The 20,887-nt window shown below is 44.3% G+C and overlaps 1 protein-coding gene across 1 annotated transcript in view; it reads right to left on the minus strand.

Moving 5' to 3' along the window:
- Positions 1–9,889, minus strand: part of LOC146191181 (adhesion molecule nephrin-like) — a 79,062-nt gene extending 69,173 nt beyond the window's left edge. The window contains exons 1-2 of the mRNA XM_084600283.1: positions 9,754–9,889; positions 2,453–2,848 (exon numbers count right to left, since the gene is read on the minus strand). Coding sequence (XP_084456409.1) covers positions 2,453–2,848; positions 9,754–9,889 — 532 coding nt within the window. The remainder of the gene's footprint in view (positions 1–2,452; positions 2,849–9,753) is intronic.
- Between the last annotated feature and the right edge of the window lie 10,998 nt (positions 9,890–20,887).

Here is a 20,887-nt window from a genome sequence, read left to right on the forward strand (position 1 = left end):
TAAAACTTGCCTTTGCCTGCTGTGAGTAGAAGCGACACGGCCCAGCTTCGATCAGGGGCTTCACAGAACCGTCATGCTCGCAGCGTGAGAAGCGTCTCGGAAGAAGCGCTCGGCAGGTCTTAACTCTGAGCGGGAAAAATCCTCGCCGCACGTGGAGGAACTGCAGACATCCGGGGCTGACTACATCGATGCGAGCCAGATAACAACGCGGCGGCACGAGGTACCCAGCTCCCTCGTGGCGGGCTTTAGTAAGACTTGCGAGGATTTTTTTTCAAGTATGAGAGTTGGAGTACACCAGCTGTTCTCGCGGCTAAGTACGCCAATAAAAGCTAGAATTCGCTCCTCCCTCAGCAACTGAGGCTTGTGCGAACGTGCATCATATACCTAAAATTTTATTTTTAGGTCACTTGCTCTCACTGCCTCCACATTTGAGCATTAAAGGGTAGCAGAAGGTGTAAACATTGAATGAACATAGTTCTATACAAATAAAAGATATGAATTATCATTACGTGCTTAGGTATTGTTTCTTGTTTTAAGAATTTTAGGAAATAATTGTGGGATGTATTGGGTTCGCGGCCTGCACAGGGATGCTACTAAGAGCACTATAAAGGACCCTGACGACCGGCCTTCATCTACTATATGCACTGGGGAAAACTGTCGTCGTTTACATCATGCCGCTTTCAGTGTCGTACAAGTGAAGGGTTCAAATATAATTACTTTTTGGAGTGCCTGTTTTCCAATGATATCACCCTTTTACGGATATTCTCTGAACCCTCGCGCATCTAGAATACAAACTTTCTGGCTGCTGATAACGCATGCGCTAAAGTGATGTTTCCGTGCAGGACAGAGCAATCTTCTAAGCATTTTCAGGGCATGCTCAAAAGCCGATTGCTGTCCCACGCAGCCGGTCTACACTTTATGTCGTGCAGAATTACGCGAGCTATAAAAAGGAAATTCGTTTTTATTTTAATTCGAACGAAACATTATATAGTAGACCGCATTGACGGGCTTGCCGTGATAACTGAAGAGCTGAAGTGTGGCGTCGCTTCCACTCCTGGCAACAAGTAATGACTGAGAACAAAATATGGTATCAATTATTTCATTAATTTTAACAAACAAACGTACGAAGACCCTTATCATGTAAAATGATTATACGATTATAGATTAACCCTCTAGATTAAGCTCTAGATTAACCTTCTGCGGGAATGCATGTCTATTGTTTGTAATTCCGATTCCATGCACACACCAGGAATAACACGAAGAAGGCTGCCAAAAAGGGGACCTTCGTGCACTCTTTTCGTTACACCCCTTGTAAGACCCACGCGGCAGCTTTGATGAGGTATCAGGTGAGGTAGCTAGATATGGCGGATGCAAGCAACGAGGGCTCTACAGCGTTAGCACGGGCTTAATTATAAACCTTTCATGCACTCGGCGAGCCGACCGAACACACAAAACAATAACACACACAAACAGACGCGAGACCACTGCAAGAACGTGCAAGCGCGGAGAAGAACATACAATAGGTGAATGCTGGATCCCAATACAGAACGCATCATTAAAGAAAGGCACCCTGCCCGTTTCGGCATGATAAAAAGCAACGGTTTAAAGGCGTCGCTTCACCTCACGAAGGTACTGTTCATTTGTAAAATGCACGAGAAATGTTTGATCAAGAGTTGCTTGCAAATACGTTATCGGGCTCCTATTTTTAGCATTGGGCACTGGCTTGGTCTACCTTAATTCAGCTTAAACCCATGAGCCCTCGTGGCACACAGATGGCGTGTCCACATCGCATTCAGAAAGTTCTGTTTGAATCCCACCCCACCCGATTTGACCCAATTTTTATTTAAACTCTATTACATAGTTGAGGATTCGACGAAAACCCGTCCGGCAAGGGAAATTCAGCATATTGACGAAAACAGCATTCGCCGAAGTCACAGAAGAAAAAAGAAAATCAAAACATAAAGATAACAAACATAAACAAAAACAAACATAAACATAAAACTCTATTACGTAGCTTACAGGAAACATTTTAAGAAATTTTGCGCCGACCTGAATGTATTTCACCTTTCCTTGAATTTATATGGTCCCGTTGAGGTAGTCCTTTCATCGCGATATGAACGGAGGGACGGAGAAAAAAAGATAAAAGTGTAACCTGTAAATGCTGAGTCGCTGGAGAAAGATTTGATGTTGGGAAAGGTTGAGGGTCACCGGAGAAAGGGTAGGCAGCGAACGCGATGGTTAGATGGCATCCTCGAAGCGCTGCAGATGAAGTAATGTGATCTTAGGAAGATAGTGAGAGACCGGAAAGCGTGGCGTGATATGGTCCACAGGGTCACGAAGAGTCGGACACGACTGAACGACTGAACTGAACTGAACTGAAATGCTTTTCCAGCATATTACCTACCTGGTCGGAAGTGAAGTAGTCAGCAGTGCTCAGTATTACGCTACTCACCGACAACCCTCAGGTGCACGGTGTGGTTGAGCCAGCGTCCGTCGGCGAATGTCACGCTGCAGACGAACGTACCGCTGTCCGCGAGCTGCACGCGGCCGATCTTGAGCAGCGCAGGGTCGCTGTGCACGGAGAAGTACGAGCGGCTTTGCCAGTCAGCGCGCACCACGTGTTCTCCCTGCCAGACGTCACCCGCCCCTGCGCCGTCCACCACGTACAGAGTGCGCCTCGTTGGAGGGTCCTCCAGACGCGTCCAACGCAGCTCTGACACCGCGGGCGGCGCGTCCAGGCTGGCCGGCCTCGCCGACCCCGCTGTCTTCGCCTGAAGCGGACATGGCAGCGTGGTCTGTGCCCCGTTCCGCGCTCGCACGGTCAGCCCAGCTGAGAGGGACGGGGAACCTGCGAACACAGATTATGAGTGTAAGGGGAGTGTTCTGAAGAGCTCCCTAGACCCAGTTTATAACAGCTGCTGCATCCAGGATAGTTGGTTGGAGTCTTGAAACTTGAAAAACATTTAGCAATAATAACACGCAAAGGACACTTGCACAGAAACAAGCGATCGAGCTCATTTAGCGTTTGTAAAGTTACTGCATTCATCCTGGAGTTACTGCATTCTTTTGGATACATGCGTACCTTGTACGTCTATCCACGTTTATTGTGCCACGGCCGGTCTCGAGGGAGAGAGCGCGCGCTCTTTCTTACGGCCTTCTCAATCGCTGCGGGAACAATGGGAACGTTTCTCCTTGAGTTACGCTCTCCGCCACCGCAAGGGGCGCGACCTGCTCACTGTTCGCTGCGCGTCTGCTTCAGCGGCGGCTGGCGGCTTTTGCCTGGTTTCGCGCTGTCGCTCGCGAGTTTCGTGGTGAGTGCAGCCCCGAAATTAAGGAGCACAGAAGGTAGATGCTGCAGCGGCATGTCGTCAACGTACCACACATGAACGGATATAAAAAACACTGTCGTTCAGCAAACGTTCGACAAGCATGGCATACACTGCGGCACGGTAGCTACTTTTGTCCATTTTAATCCGAATTTTCTCCAAGCCTGTACAAGAATAGGAACAAAAAAAAAAAAAAAAAAACTGAATGAGCAGTGATCACATCGAAGCCTATTCGTGGCTAACATGACAGCAAATCGTCTGCAACAGCAAAACCGTCTTTCAGCGCTAGATGCGAAACCATTCATGTAGCACCTAAGACGAAAATAATTTCATAAAAATGTAATGTAAATTGCAAAATGCTTGCATGATATAAAGTATTAGTATAACAGTCAAAGTAAACGTTGTAGAGTTGCGTTTTAAATGTTATTACAATTCATATATTAGGCAATGTGGGGTATTATAAACATTGTAATTCTACAAATAAACATTGTTTTAATGAAATTTTTACATGATATTATGCTTATTATGAAAACAAAAAATGGTTTGATATTCATGGCACCACTTGTGCTCTAAGTGGTAAAAAAAGGCCAATAAATGATGAAGGTGATACTCGATGCACTGACTTACATAAGAGTTCACCTGTTATATCGAAAGTATGCAAGAAACTTCTAAAGCGTTAAAGAAGTACACTCTCACTGAAGACTCATTTCAAGTCTTATATAGCGACCCATTGATCTCTTCAGGAAAATAAGGTTAATATGCGGAAGGGAATGACATATGCTAGATGCGAGGGCCGTAACAGCTAGCGGCACATGACTACATTGTCAAGACGGGCGTTTCATCTGAGAGCAAAATCTAGGCACTGAAGGAAGTGATGGCATCTCCTACCATCCCATTCCCACTGTCACATATTCCGGTTCACCTTACGTCGCTGAATATATCATTTAGTTAACTTCGGGTGTGACACTTGCGCTATTCTTGAAACTAGCGAATGAAGCAGCCCCATGTAGTACGCTCTTTTACGAGGACAATGTTATAGTGGACTGCATTATCCGAAACCAGAGCTTGTTGCCCTATTGGACAAGCTTTTTTTTTTTTTTTTCGAAAAAGCTGCCTTGCACCTACTACACACAAATGTACTCGAAGTACTTGAGATCCTGATTCAGTCAGCATTTCAGAACTCAACACTGAGTTGCCCGAAAGGAATTGACAACAGCTATGTTATTAGGTCCGCTTCTTTGATATTTGAAAAATTTCTCAAAATTCTTCTCAATTCATTATACCAGGAAAGTGACGGAGAAGACCGAGAGGCCAACTCCTTATGTGCACAAGCCGTGCAGGAAGATTTTGAGCCTGAATTTTCTAGACGCAGGTCGCATTTTGATGAATTGATGAGTATATAGTGCAATATGTAACCTTAAAGGGCAATGTTTTTATTGTTTGCCGCTCTTTTCGATTCTGCTTAACTGTTTATTCCCATTTCCTCGATTAAAAGTAGTCGCGAGACTACATATACATCTTCGGTCTTTCAACCAACTGATATGTTTTGAACGACGCTAGAACAACCCACGCCACTAGACAAGTGAAAGTTTTACTATATGAGTAAATTTTTGTTCTTTACTCTGAATCTGAGACGCGCCATGAATTTTTGCCGGTGCCTCTCCTGATCTAAACGAAAACGGTAGCGGTTGACAGAATCTCCACCCAACAGTTCACCATGCACTCACGTCAGGTCGCGCTACACCTGCTTAAAACATTCAAAGGCAGATTGCATAGCCTGGTAAATTTAGTTTTGTACAAAACTTAGGGGTAAAAAATGTTGAAGTGTACCCAAAGCTTCATTCGACCGTGCACGGCCGCACTGACGAAGGAGCGCGCGCGTGAGCGGATTGTTGACTGTATTTTATTCCTCGAACACGATAAATGTTCGATGTTGATGACGGACTTTGTATAAACCATAAGAGGCGAAATATCAGGGCCTGCCGGTTGCAACTGACGCGGGCGAAGCTAAAAGCGAGCGCGCGTTTCCCTTGCGCGTGAACGGTTCTAGCGGAGGAGCAGCAGTGGGGCGGTGGCGACCCCACCGAGGCGCGGCGGGCGGTGGAAACAGACCCCATTGGAGAGGCCGTAAGAGAAGAGAAGCGCTCTCTCCCTCGAGACCGGCCTTGATTGTGCTTAGGTCTACCAGGTCACAATTATTTTCCCATTATTTTACTCGTTCATTAGTTCGGCACCTTCAACTTCCAAAGCAGTAACAGAGGAGTGTGACTGACGACGAATAAATCGCAGATATAGGAGGAAGGAGGAGGAAGATGTGGAGGAGGAAAGGCAGGGAGATTAACCGGTAAAAGAAACCGGTTTGCTACCCTGCACTGGGGGAAGGAAGTGAGTGGATATAAAAGTGATGGGTAAGAGAGGGATGGGTGAAGACAGTATGGTTCACATTTAAAGCCGCATCACGTCACATCACATCACGTCACATAACAGGGAAATCACAGCCCAGCCTATCGATCAGGCCCATGATTTTTATGAAGCGGAGCAGTGCCTGAGAGGTCTTCATCGCCGACGATCGCCGCGGCCAGTGACCTAGAATTTTGATTTCAGTCAGTGGGCGTCCATTTAGAAGCTCAAGCGCACGGCAGAGATACTGTCTTTCCACACTGTATATGGGGTACTCACAAAGAATATGGCCTATAGTCTCGTCGCACCCGCAGGTTGCACATTCAGGGCTATTTACCATACCTATCACAAACGAATAAAGAGTTCGTGGACGCCACCCCAACCCACAGGCTGCACAGCAAAGTTTCTTCACGTCGGGGTAGGCCGGGTGGAAGCCGGAGCTTCAGGTCAGGGTCCAGAGATTTTAAGCTAATTAGTTTCTAATGACCCACCTAGTGAATAGCTGGCAGTCGTAAGACAGTGCATACAGTAGGTTCACATTTATTCGTAGAGAACAAACGCGTTTCTTTCGCTGAGTTCAGACGGGTGTTGGAAACACTGGGATATAGCACACACCTACAGGCTTATAACAAGACAAGAGAGGTATCGCGGGAAGTCAGAAATTGGTACCGAGTTCGGCCCATACCAAGAAACACGGACCCCCGCCTACACCCGGGAAGAAGGCAGGCAAGGGCAGAGTATTATGAAAAAACATTCGGCCAACAAGACACGTCAAGGTTCACCGACGCAGCCTTATACGAAACCAACGCAAAGAGGGCGATAACCACGGTCACAGACTGCGAAGGCCGGGAGGTAGTTAGCGCCTCGATCCAAAACTGTACAGCCACGGAGGCAGAGGAAGTGGCTATCACACTGGCCATTAGGCAAGGAAGAGAAACGGGAGAGAGTCTGACGATACTGTCAGACTCTCAATCCGCATGCAGAAATTTTCAACGGGGTAAATTATCTACGGCAGCGCACCAAATCCTTTCTTCCACAAGCGAGCCAACAAAACAATACACTCAAACACTAGTGTGGATTCCGGGGCATGCAGGGATCACGGGGAATTTGTACGCAGACAGGGTAGCGCGAGGACATGCAACCTACCGTGCGCCCAACAGTCTCGCGACAGAGAACCTGATTCCGCTTGACCCTGACTACACCACAATACTACAACACTACAGAGGCTTGCGGAAAGTATATCCGGAGCCGCATAAAAAGCTCAGCAACGAGGAGGCCATAGATCTGAGGTGACTACAGACGGGCACCTTCATTAATTTAAACATATTACACATGATGCATCCCACGACATTCAGAGACGAGTGGCCGTGGTGCGGGAAGACCCCTACTCTGTACCACATAACATGGGAATGCAGCTCACATCAACTACAAAAAATTGAAAACCCAAATGAAAGACAGTGGGAGGCTTTGCTGGCCAGCTCTGACCCGGAGGCTCAGCTCTACCTGGTCACAAGAGCTCGCAAACTGGCGAAAGCCAGTGGTGCCCTGGACTGGGGGCGGCAACCGCTCGGCAGCCTCGGTTGAAGAGGCGAAGAAAAAGATCCCCGAGCAGTTAATAAAGTTCACTCACTCACTCACTCACTCACTCACTCACTCACTCACTCACTCACTCACTCACTCACTCACTCACTCACTCACTCACTCACTCACTCACTCACTCACTCACTCACTCACTCACTCACTCACTTGCGTTCTCGGCTCGCAAACCGACAGAACAGAGTTCGATTCCGTGGGTGAGCAAGACCTTTAGAGCGCGAGCTCGAAAGCGCACATTAAGCGAGTTCCTCAGGGCTAAGTGCGTACCACGTGACCTCATGCATACCACGCAATCACATCTTAAAAAATATAACAAAACAGAACTGTGTGTGTGTGTGTGTGTGTGTGTGTGTGTGTGTGTGTGTGTGTGTGTGTGTGTGTGTGTGTGTGTGTGTGTGTGTGTGTGTGTGTGTGTGTGTGTGTGTGTGTGTGTGTGTGTGTGTGTGTGTGTGTGTGTGTGTGTGTGTGTGTGTGTGTGTGTGTGTGTGTGTGTGTGTGTGTGTGTGTGTGTGTGCGTGCGTGCGTGCGTGCGTGCGTGCGTGCGTGCGTGCGTGCGTGCGTGCGTGCGTGCGTGCGTGCGTGCGTGCGTGCGTGCGTGCGTGCGTGCGTGCGTGCGTGCGTGTGTGTGTGTGTGTGTGTGTGTGTGTGTGTGTGTGTGTGTGTGTGTGTGTGTGTGTGTGTGTGTGTGTGTGTGTGTGTGTGTGTGTGTGTGTGTGTGTGTGTGTGTGTGTGTGTGTGTGTGTGTGTGTGTGTGTGTGTGTGTGTGTGTGTGTGTGTGTGTGTGTGTGTGTGTGTGTGTGTGTGTGTGTGTGTGTGTGTGTGTGTGTGTGTGTGTGTGTGTGTGTGTGTGTGTGTGTGTGTGTGTGTGTGTGTGTGTGTGTGTGTGTGTGTGTGTGTGTGTGTGTGTGTGTGTGTGTGTGTGTGTGTGTGTGTGTGTGTGTGTGTGTGTGTGTGTATTCGTGCCTTCTTGTCCCGTTGTGTTCGCGCAGTTTTGTTTTGTTATAACCATGAACCGACTAACCCAACATCCCGTCTTACTTAAAAAATATATATGAAAATAACTGAATGTATATAAAAAAAAAATCTTAAGTAACAAAGTTTACGCAAGAATGCTAGCATCCAGGTGTGCACTCAACAGTGGTGTTGCATGAGCTAACGTTATATATGCATGTTCGGCAGCGTCAAAAGGTTTGAATTTTTTTTCGCATTACGAAGACGACAACGCATTGGCAAAAGCTCAAAGCCCGGTTGCTAACGTGTAAGGTGATATTCGACAGCAGCTGTTGGAAATACTGCGATTTCATGACCGTATCGAAGTAAAGAATATGAGAGCTGAGATAGACATGCACATATGCATATACTTACAGAACACTGTTTTTAGTTTTCCACAACTCGTTCTTTGACTAGAGCTCCCTTACAGTCTGCCGTATCAGACGCCATACCAGCCTCCCCTCGGGCGGCGCGTCTGGCGGCAGCAGCTTCAGGCAGACAGGCAGACAGTCAGACAGGCAGACAGCTTCAGGTTTCAGGCTTTCCACATACTTTCCTTTTTCCTTCCGAGCTAACCAACTTTCCTATTGCTCGTTCACATTCTTACGCTTTCGTCGTATCAATCACCTTCCACAAATTCCAGCCTTGGGGTGGTTCCCCTGGCAGCCGTCTTTCATTTGCTTATTTCTACGTCGTCGTCATACCCACCCCCTGCCCCAGCAGCTACCCTTCAAATACTTCCTATGATAACCACCCCCTGGTCATACATAGCAGTAATTGAATTACAGTGATGAAATTACTGTAATTTAATTACTTTTTTCGGTAATTTGTGATGTAATAAATTACGCTTTCAGTTTGGTAATTTAATAATGTAGTGAACTACTTTTTGGTAGTAATTTCGCAGCAAGTAATTAATTCCTCTCGAAATTACTTTTACTAAAGTGCACCATCACTCCTTCAATAGACAACGAAGTAGAGTGCACGAAAGCAGGAACGACGTACTGCAATCCGAAGCCAGCGTAACGAATTGGCAAAAGGAGACAGATTGATCAGAACTATAGTCAACTAGAATACTCTGGATAACAAGTTGTTATTTTGTTTACTAGCTTTACTTAGTTTTTGCATTTATGGAAACTTGAAAGTAATTTCAAACTAATTTAATTCCTCAGTAGAAGTAATTGTAATGTAATTTCATTACTTTTGGGCAGCAGTAATGAGTAATGTAATGTAATTACTTTTCTGCGATTTTTAGCAAAGTAATTAGTAATGTCATTTAATTCCTTTTCAAAAGTAATTTTGCCATGTATGCCCCTGGTTACGCCCAGTACAACTACTACTGCTCCTAGTATACGCCGAGGCAGAACCCAAAGAATGGGCCCCTAACATCAGTTGCTTTAAAGCGCGAGATACGGTGAAGGAGCCGTAACAAAATCGGTCACACATTGCCGGCACCCCTGGCCTAGAAACGCCTGCGCATTAATCAGCAGCGACTCCTCGCCCAATGGTGGGGCTCGAGGCCAATGGTCCCACTCTTCAAAGATGTCGCCGCCATGCAGCTGGGAATGGGAGCCAGGCATCTGCACAAGGGTGTCTGCAAGTGAGGTGTGGTAGTGGTGTGGAGTCGAAAAAAGGTGTTCCTACAACTCTCCCCAATATAGCTTTTGGACTTTTCAGTCCTCTCAGACTTTTCAGTCTCTTCAGTCCCTGGCTTTCAAGATATTCAGGTGCGCTGAGGATGAGAAAATAGAAGTAATGCCGACGGAACCTGCACGAGCGGCATTGATTATTACAAACTGTACTGAAACATGGTTGTGCCTCTCAGCTAGCGGTTGTCATACGAAATCGAAGTTCGTAGGTCTGTAACCGCCATTAATCGCATAAATTAAGTAATCATACGAAGACAATGCTCTAGCCGATGTGTATTTTCGTCTGTTTATTTGTTTGTTTGTTTGCTCACTTGCTTGCTTGTTTGCTTGCTTGCTTGTTTTTTATTGTTTTTTGGTCCTCCTCGCCAGCATGCCTCTGACAGTTGACTGCATGGCATGTGGTACGTGACCACATGTAAGAGCTGCAAACTTGGACACCAATTATCAGACAGGAGTCGAACCCACCGGGAACCTTCTATCTCTAGTCAGACACGTTACACCTACGCCATGAAAGTACAGCCATACGGCCCCTTGACTGCTTGCACAGATCAAGCCCGGATGAAATTGTCTGAAAGCATACCAGTTGAATTTCGCGCGCAAAGAAAGGCTTTTTAACACAACTTGTCGTGACCTGTAGTCGAAAGTAGGGATACATCCACTTTCACATCGGCACGTGACAGCGTTCCAACGGCATCAGGTTGATCGTAGTACGATGAAAAAGCCATTACTTCGCCCGTTAGGCAACACCACTTAGTCGAAACAAGCCTCACAGGCTATTAAGCTTGCGCGTTTGAGGTGGGATGCCTGTAAGCAGCTCAGGCACGTCGCGTGGCATGTGCCCGCGGTCTTCTGTAATGGTGGCTGGGAATCAATGAGCCCCCAAGCCTTGTCGCCGCAAAGTAGTGTTGACTTGGCGCGTATGATTTAGGCTGAGATGAAATTTGCCCTCACGTTAGCGCCCTCATTTCGTATGCTTCGAAATGACAGCGGAGCTTAGATGTCGCAGCAGCTCCTCGTCATGCGTTTACCCAAAGGCCCAGATGCGTCAGAGCGATAAGCTAAAGCGTTCTATGTTTCTTTTTGTTGTAAGGCTTCCAAATAGTGAAGATGAAATTTGTGTATACATACATACATACATACATACATACATACATACATACATACATACATACATACATACATACATACATACATACATACATACATACATACATACATACATACATACATACATACATACATACATACATACATACATACATACATACATACATACATACATACATACATACATACATACATACATACATACATACATACATACATACATACATACATACATACATACATACATACATACATACATACATACATGCATGCATGCATGCATGCATGCATACACACACACACACACATACAAATATACGTGTGTGTGTGTGTGTGTGTGTGTGTGTGTGTGTGTGTGTGTGTGTGTGTGTGTGTGTGTGTGTGTGTGTGTGTGTGTGTGTGTGTGTGTGTGTGTGTGTGTGTGTGTGTGTGTGTGTGTGTGTGTGTGTGTGTGTGTGTGTGTGTGTGTGTGTGTGTGTGTGTGTGTGTGTGTGTGTGTGTGTGTGTGTGTGTGTGTGTGTGTGTGTGTGTGTGTGTGTGTGTGTGTGTGTGTGTGTGTGTGTGTGTGTGTGTGTGTGTGTGTGTGTGTGTTCATATTGCATCCTCACTACTTGCAGGCCGATTACAAATTTACAACAGAGCGAAGCACTCTTGTATATTTCGATCATACGCAACTTTGCCCGGCGCATGGCATCAGTAAACTAAAAGATGATTCGCCAAATTCGGCCCATGGGTGCCTAACCACGTATCAGCCTACACTTTAACGTCTATCTTTTGAGAAATGGTTTCATGCCGCGCTAGTCCAGCTTTTGCAACCGAAATGTTTATGAACGAATTGTATTCATTCATGCGCACCAAAAAAAAAAAAAAAACTAGTATTGCGTTTAATATCAGGCGTTATCAGGAAATAGAACGGAATGGCCCCACCATTAGCAATCTACCCACAATCCACCTTTTTCACAAAATGTGGCGCCCTCTGGGGAGTGGTTGAAAATTCCTCTGTACTTGCTCAATACTATAGTCGTTGAAACCAGAGCTCTTTAATACTACCAGGAGCGAAACTTCCCACAAGGCCCGTGTATCAAAGTACGGCGGTTTTCATTGGTCTAAATTCGGGTGTGTACAAATAGTGGCGGCACCCGCGGCCATTAAAGAAAACTGCGTCTAAGTTGCAAACGTTCAGATTGTCGAAAAATTCGCAATCAACTGGAAAATAAAATTACTGGAAGACTTGCAGTAGCGAAAATTCTTAGAGATAACAACCGTTCAGTGAATTGAGATAGAAAAGAAGAAAAAAAAAAGTACTTTCCAAAAGACAATAACGACAATTGCACAAAGCTTTTGTTGACCGCTTCTAAATGGCGTGATAATTCATAGACACCCGAAAAAATGCATACAAAATCCAGTCACATTTTGAAGCGGAGTTTCCGAACAGGTATGATCCAAAGGCTCTGGTTGAAACTGAGCTACCCAGGTACTCTATGCGAAAAGCAGGTCTCAAACGGCATGACAAACGAACGGACACAAACTCTGCCGGAGTATCATCTGCGCCGTCGTCTGCAACGATGCGCAGTTTATTTTCTTTTGTTTTTCATGGGCCGTTTGAGAGCTTCTTTTGGCGTAGAGTGTGTAGGCTGTCTAGTTTCAATGACCGTACTACGAGCCAATGGAGCACGCGTAACAGCATGTTCGAATCCTAGAAAAGCTTTAGCAGTCCGAAAAGACACTAGCTCACAGTGCACCATAGGTCAAATCTGGCTTCACAGCGCACATTTATCGCACCATTTTAAAAATATAGCTTCCAGGATCGGTGCATATTTTGTCACAGTGATCTTCAAAGCACACGCTAACTGTAAATGAGTGGCTGCTTGCATGAATGAGCACACGGTGAAACAAGAAAAAGTGAATATTTTGTTTTTGTGGGTCATGCTCCCGTGCCGTGATGGTTGCCAGCGGCGACACCCCCCCCCCTTTCCACACACACACACACACACACACACACACACACACACACACACACACACACACACACACACACACACACACACACACACACACACACACACACACACACACACACACACACACACACACACACACACACACACACACACACACACACACACACACACACACACACACACACACACACACACACACACACACACACACACACACACACACACACACACACACACACACACACACACACACACACACACACACACACACACACACACGCGCGCGCGCGCGCGCGCGCGTATCGCGGTCCTTTAAGATATGCAACATGTTTTAGGGCCCACTGGTCTTTTGTTTACAAAGGGCAAACATCGTACTGTGAAATCAATTTGCAGTGTGAAATCAGAAAAATCCTTTTAAATCTTCTGTTTCCATGTATTCCTGTGGGGCGCGTTCTCACTCTGGACGCTCCAAGAGGCGCTGGTGATACGCACATCATCCCGGAGTTAGATGTGCGCGGAGCTTATAGCCAAGAAGCTGGTATCTTTGGCGAACGATCAAAATTTATCAACAAAATCTGCGAAACTCGTGATGAAACAAGGGGCAGAACTCATCACCCGGATATGAACACAAAAACCGTATAGTGGAAGCCAAGAATGAATTTCTGCATTGCAAGAAACAAGTTTTATATAGAAAACATCACCGATGGTATTGGTTGATGATAATGTACAACTTAGGTACCGAAGATGATGTGCCTTGGTTTGCAGCATTTTCGTATGCCAGGAATATGCTCTAAATCAAGCTCCCACAAAAGCGGGTAGATCTCCGCAAACAACACTCAAACAATAAAACTATGTTACCATCAAATTAAAATTCGGAAGACGCACTTCACTCCCTCATGTAAGAATGCGAACCCGTATGTGAATGTCGCATGTGTTCTAGTTTGCGTTTAAAATGTTCTGATGCTGTCGTGCTTAGTTGTGCTTGTTTTCTTTGGTTGCAGCACGTTACTTTGTATTGTGTTAAGTCATGTTACGCTTCAAAATGACAGCCATGACTGTGTGTAATATTCGTAAAAGCCCTGCAGCTTACGCACGCTCCTTTCTTAAGCTGCTGAGTCATCCTACGTCTCGTGATGACTATGAGTCAGGGCTATGCGTACTGCTCTCCACCTTACAGTTCGTTGCTTTTTAGAATGGTGAGTGATGCTACTTTCGAAATGACTATGAGTCATCATTTGCAGTCGCATTGTAGTCATATGATTGTATTACACTGCGTAATTTAAATTTGCATTACATTTGTTGTGAGATCGCACACCAACCTAGTAACGGTATCCAAATTTCGTGAAGAGGACACTGCGCCTTTCCATTTCTGTGGACCAATTATCACCATCATCTTCATTATTATTATTATTATTATTATTATTATTATTATTATTATTATTATTATTATTATTATTATTATTATTATTATTATTATTATTATTATTATTATTATTATTATTATTATTATTATTATTATTATTATTATTATTATTATTATTGGTCATCACCATCATCTTCATTATTATTATATTATTATTATTATTAGCACCGAAGAAGCACCGAAGTCGAGCCATTACTGGCGCATCGAGCTCATCTGTCCTGAACGTTGCCATTTACCAAAAGAAGCGTCCGAAGACTATTTTCGTCTCTAAACTCAGTCCCGATACTACATCGGTAGACCTTACCAACCATCTAAAATCAGTGAATATTACTCCCATTTCCTGCCGGCAGCTGAAAACAAGGTACGACTCCTACTCGTCCTTCAATATTGAAGTTGATGAAGAATCCTACAGTAAGCTTGTTGAGCCTTCGATGTGGCCGATGGGTTGCATATACAAGGACTTTCGTGGGAAGCTTTACGACGATATGCTTCATCCCTCTGAACTGACGCAAAATTGCAGTGGCCCCTAATTTGGATATCTATTATCAAAACGCCCGAGGTCTTCGGACTAAGGGATCAGAATTTTTTTCTAGCGTCTTGTCCTCTTGTTATACCGCTGTTGTGGTTACCGAAACCTGGCTGTCAAGTGATATTCCTTCCAATGATTTCTTTCCAAATAATTACTCTGTTTTTCGTAGCGACCGCCCTGAAACAGGTCCCAAATCAAGAGGAGGTGGAGTGCTCATTGCTATTGACAGTTTTGTGAAGTGTGTTCGACGTTCCGATCTGGAAACTGTTGAAGAATGTGTGTGGCTCGAGCTCACTTTAAATCGACATGAAAAACTTTTACTTGCAGCTTTCTACATTCCTCCGAATCTACCTCCTTCAGCCTATGATGATGTTCTGCTCTCAATCGAACATGTTATAACCCGTCATAGCAAACACAAACTTCTTATTTTAGGTGATTTTAATACTCCTGGTATCAACTGGAACTCACTTATTTCTTCTCACAACAATAATTACATATTAAGTAAGTGTAACGCTCTACTTGATTTCATAGCCTTTAACTCTTTGCAGCAACACAATTTCATTGAAAACTGTTGCGGTAATATTCTTGACATCTGTCTATCGAATTTTGAAAGTGTTCGAGTCTCGAGTTCGGACATACCGCTGACTCGCTGTGACAAATTTCACCCTCCGCTTCTAGTTACTACTGCTGTCTCTGCCTCACCTTCTACTAACTCAGATCGGGTGGGGAATTCGCCCCGTTTCGCGTATGCACGTGGTGATTATGTCGGTCTTTTCAATTTCTTCTCTTCCGTCGACTGGTCCCTTTTAAATGACATTAATGATTCAGATGGACAAGTCAGTCGCTTTACAGAAATAGTTCTTGATGGTATGCGTCGGTACATACCTTTGCATACTCCTACGCGTAGGAAGTTCCCTTCCTGGTTTTCAAGGGAACTAATAACGGCGTTAAAGCTCAAGGAACGGGCCCATCGTAAAGCGAAACGCCCTGGGTTTCACAATTGGGCAGATGAGTTTCGCCGTGTGCGTTCTCTTTGCAAACGCTTATACAAGCGGGACTACGACTCCTATCTTGAGTCTTTAGAGAGGTATGCCTCAAATCGTCCTAGTCAGTTCTGGCGTTACGTTCGCAAGCGTTCCATTAAATCAGATTTAAGTATCAGCTTAGTTGACTCTCAGGGTTCGGAAATTCGGGATGTTGCCGACAGTTTTGCACAACATTTTTCCTCCGTTTACAAACATCCACATTGTGATTCCGTTTGCCTCCCATCTGGTGCACTATCTAATTCCATTCTCTTTGACGAGGAGTTGATAACTGAGAGTCTTAAGCGTCTGAGACCATCTTTGTCTCCTGGACCTGATGGCATTCCAGCTGCCATAATAAAAGCCTTCAGTTATATCTTCGTACCAGTACTGACTGCCATATTTAATAACTGTTTAAAAAATGCTGCCTTTCCTCGCGTGTGGAAAATGGCACGCGTGTTTCCTGTCTTCAAGTCTGGAAACAAAACTGATGTTTCCAATTATCGTCCGATTTCTCTTCTATGTGCAACCTCTAAGCTTTTCGAATTAGCTTTGCACAGCGTACTTTCCTTCCATCTCAAACATATCATAGTACCGAATCAACATGGCTTCATGTCGGGTCGCTCTACTTCCACCAACCTAGTCACGTTTATGACGTATGCCTCTGCAGCAGTCCTTCAGAGGGGTCAGGTTGACACTGTGTACTGTGATATGAGCAAAGCTTTCGACGTTGTTACTCACTCACTACTTCTTGAAAAACTTCTACTCTCTGGCGTTGAAGTCTCTCTCGTAGCCCTCCTACGCAACTATCTCCTTGATCGCTTCTGCTTTGTCAGTGTCAATGGACAGACTTCTTTCGTTTACCCTGCAACGAGTGGAGTTCCTCAAGGTTCAGTACTAGGCCCGCTTCTCTTCTCCGTTTTTATTAATGATGTTTCCTCGGCGATAAAGAACTCCTCGTTTCTTCTTTATGCTGATGATATAAAAATATTCAAGGTAATACATTCTTTTCAAGATTGCGTGTTGTTGCAATCGGACATATCTGCTTTTTCTGATTGGTGTGCGATGAATCGACTTACCCTCAATTCTTCCAAAACTAGGGTTGTGTCCTTTACTCGTAAAACACATAGCTTTCTCTACCATTATTCTGTCAATTCTGTGCTGTTGGATAGGGTTGATGAAATTAATGACCTTGGTGTACTTTTTGACCGCACCCTCAGCTTCTCCTCTCACACTAAACGCATTGCTCAGCGGGCTATGCGCACACTCGGATTCGTTTGCAGACTTTCGAGAGAGTTCCATACTCCACTTCCGTTCCTAAAACTGTACCTGTCCATATGCCTCCCGGTCTTGGAGTATGCGTCGGTTGTTTGGAATGGCACTTGCAAATCGAACTTGGACAAGGTTGACAGAGTACAAAAAAAATTTTTACGGATATTTCATTATCGCTTTCCTTTCGCAACTTCCCCCTCTCGCTCCACCAGGAGCGCCCAACTGAATCTTCCTTCCCTTCACTGCCGTCGTATCAGACTTGATATCATATTTCTGTACAAACTCCTTCATGGCCACATTATGTGCCCTCAGCTCTTAGAGTACATCCTACTGCGCGTTCCGCGAAAGAGCATGAGGGAATTCAGACCATTTCAGGTTTCTCCTTTTCATTCCCACTCCCCTCTGGACAGGATGCAGTGGTTATTTAACTCTTTTTGTCCTCACCTTGACATCTTCCAAAACTCGCTCTGTTCATTTACATTGGATGTTCGTAGCGTTGTATTCTAAATAGTACTTTATCACATATAACTCCCACTTTCTAGCCTTAAATTGTATTTACTTCACTTTTTGCTTTTTCTCCTGTTCAATGCTGTCTGTATCTTGAACTACTTTTTATCCGCTTCTTGCTTATATTTCAACTTTAAACTTTATATTCGAATCTTACTGTCCCTTGTTCAATTTTACTTCTTTATTGTATTATTCTGTATTTCTAGCCTGTGTTTTAAGTACCATGCACTTGTTGCGCCTGGAATGGTTGTTTATTTTATGTATATTTCTATATTACTATAATCAATGTCAGTCATCTGTTTTTTTTTTTTCTCTTCTACCTACCGTTCTTTTTTTTTTTCTTTATTTCCTGGTGTGCTAAAAAATTCTCTCACTGTGTATATAAGTGATGATACTCATTGTTTGCTTAATTTCCGTGATACTTTTCGTCTCAGTTTCATTTCATGTATTATTTATTTCTTTTTTTTGTGTTCTCTCTGTGTGTGTAAACATGTTTGTGCTTTTTCATTTTTTTTTTTTTGTGCTGCAGCACAAAGACCACATGGTTGTTCCTGCGCACATTAAATAAAGATTGATTGATTGATTGATTTATTATTATTATTATTATTATTATTATTATTATTATTATTATTATTATTATTATTATTATTATTATTATTATTATTATTATTATTATTATTATTATTATTATTATTATTATTATTATTATTATTCGGACGCCGACTTCCGGCTTAGACAATAATGGGACACAAAATTCCTCCGCACTAAAACTGGCGGGCTTAAGCGGCGCGTCCACCTAATTAATCCTTTTGCTCGGGGGCTTTGCTTTATTTCTGTGAACTTGCAATTCTACACAACTGAGTATTAATTTAATGTCCTCATAATTGTCAAAAATAGTCGTTTAACATGAGAACGTCTAGGAACGCTGTCCTTTTCGTAGCGAAGAATCCAAATTCTGTGAAGGCCGTCTCAAAGAAGTGCTGGAGGCTGACAGACACGCGACGCATAAAAACATGGCCTCGAGCTCAATTTCAAACTAGCTTTCATACGCAGTGTTCGTATTTTTCTCTAGTTTTACTAATAATGCACGGGCTTTTCAAGCTGCCATACGCATGCCTCCCAGCTTTCTTCCTGGAAACGGCACATGTTCCAGACTAACGACAGGTTAGCACCGCTCATGACATGTTGTAAAACTAGTAACTTGCTTTTGTTGTAAATATCACCTCGTTATGCTACGCGCTTAAACCTTCACCGTAAACCGATCAGCGTTAACGTAGCTTATTATTTCGTATCATCAGCTACCTCGCACGCGATATGCGTCTTTTTGTAAACCTTGTACCCAGGAAAATTAGAGGAAACAGGGTTTTTCTTTTTTTGTTGTAATCATGTCGTGAAGATTCTTTTAGAGAGTCCAGAGTTAGTTCTAACGACCAGGGAAGTCTTTGAGCACCGTGACGTGACTTCGTCAGAATGGAAAATTTTAACTATAATGAAGAACCCCGAATGTTGCGCTTCCGATCTTCTGAAATTTTTTGGCGCTATACCTGTCACGCTGTTCGTCACCAACGCTTAAGAAACAAGCATTCTTCCAGAGCACTGAGAATACATGAGGCTGAACACAAATAAAAGTCCCGTTTCGCTCAGTATCTACACGTTTTCTGTACATGTAAAGAAAACTTAAACAGCTGAGAAATTGAGAAATTTCATCGACCAACCCTTACAGCCACAACAAACGCACAGACGTTGGAGCAGAGCAGTATATTTGAAAGGAAATAAAGGAAATGAAAAACAATTACCAAGAGATTGTGCATAGCCCTTACTAATACGCACATTGTTTTGCTCGTTCAGTGGTCTCAAAGCAATTGTTTCTCATCGAGAAAAGATGAAGTCACTTTTATTGTAAAAACTGTGATAATCTGAGTATTCATCAGAAACATGGTGCTCGAAAAATAAGAAAGGACATGAAAAAGATTAATTCCCCGAGCGACAACATCTGCAAGTGGAAGACGGAAGCTGTAGTAATGATGGCGCCGAGCGTGTGAAAGACATCTTCATACAAAAACATTTTCTTGTTGACGGTCATGCCGACTCCCTTTGGTGCGACCCCGTCTTGCAATACGGTATCAACATCTGTCCTCCATATAAGAATGCGTCTTTTATTACGCAGCATACAACAACGCTTTTCTTCGCCATTAATTTCCATGAGCGCAACGCTAAAGAAAATAAAGTTCGGATGGCGCGCTGTTCTTTCAGTACGCCTAGCCCCACTCAACAACTGCCTCTCCTCTTCTTCAGTTCAATAAAAGGCTGAAGAAACAAATCTTGCTGCCTTTTTCTATCTTTTCAATCATACACCGCACGTGTGTAGTCGTTCCCACGAGGAGACGGCGAATGCAAAGAGGCAAGGGCCAGCTTGGAATTTCCTGCCGTATACGTCGACTGAGTGCGACATTTGGGGTGGAACTTAAGCCTAACCTTACGAATCTGTAGAGCGAATCAGTGCATCCCAAGAGTGCACTGAGTGCCTGTATTAAGGGAGGTGCTTGGGTTGGCAGCTCTTTTCAATCCCACAATGCAATATGGTGTGGTGACGTCACGCAACCTCCGACCAATTAGTGCGCAACCATGCCACCTTCCCACTACATGCCTGCCATAGGCACTCTGCCAAATTTTCCAAGCTGCAAGCCCTCATATGGTCGACGCCGCCGACGCAATCAGACATCTTTTTTTTTTCTTTAAGAAAGGAGGGTGTAACGCTCACGCGTTAAGAACAGATCTCTGTCACTGTTAATTCAAGCATCTTTATTTTCCTTTGCATTCTATTTTGCATTATCCAGCCCTTGGTAGAAGCTCTCATGTCTCACCGTCGGTTACCGAGAAACTACATTGGTCTCTGAGTCGTTTTCAGTTCTACAGAGCGTTCAAGCTCAAGCTCTGCGAACCTGCCTGGGATATGCCACAATGTGCCTCTACGGCTCCTACCATTTTAATTGCACAGGAGCATCCCATATCTACCTACCTAACAGTTGACGTCCTGAGGGCACATTTCCGACAAATCTCTCGGGTTCCCTGTCATCATTTGGCCAGTCTTCCCAATACCAGGCCGCG

The sequence above is a fragment of the Amblyomma maculatum genome, chromosome 4 (assembly GCF_055883805.1).
Source record: "Amblyomma maculatum isolate TAMU_Amacu chromosome 4, ASM5588380v1, whole genome shotgun sequence".
Classification (NCBI taxonomy): Eukaryota; Metazoa; Arthropoda; class Arachnida; order Ixodida; family Ixodidae; genus Amblyomma; species Amblyomma maculatum.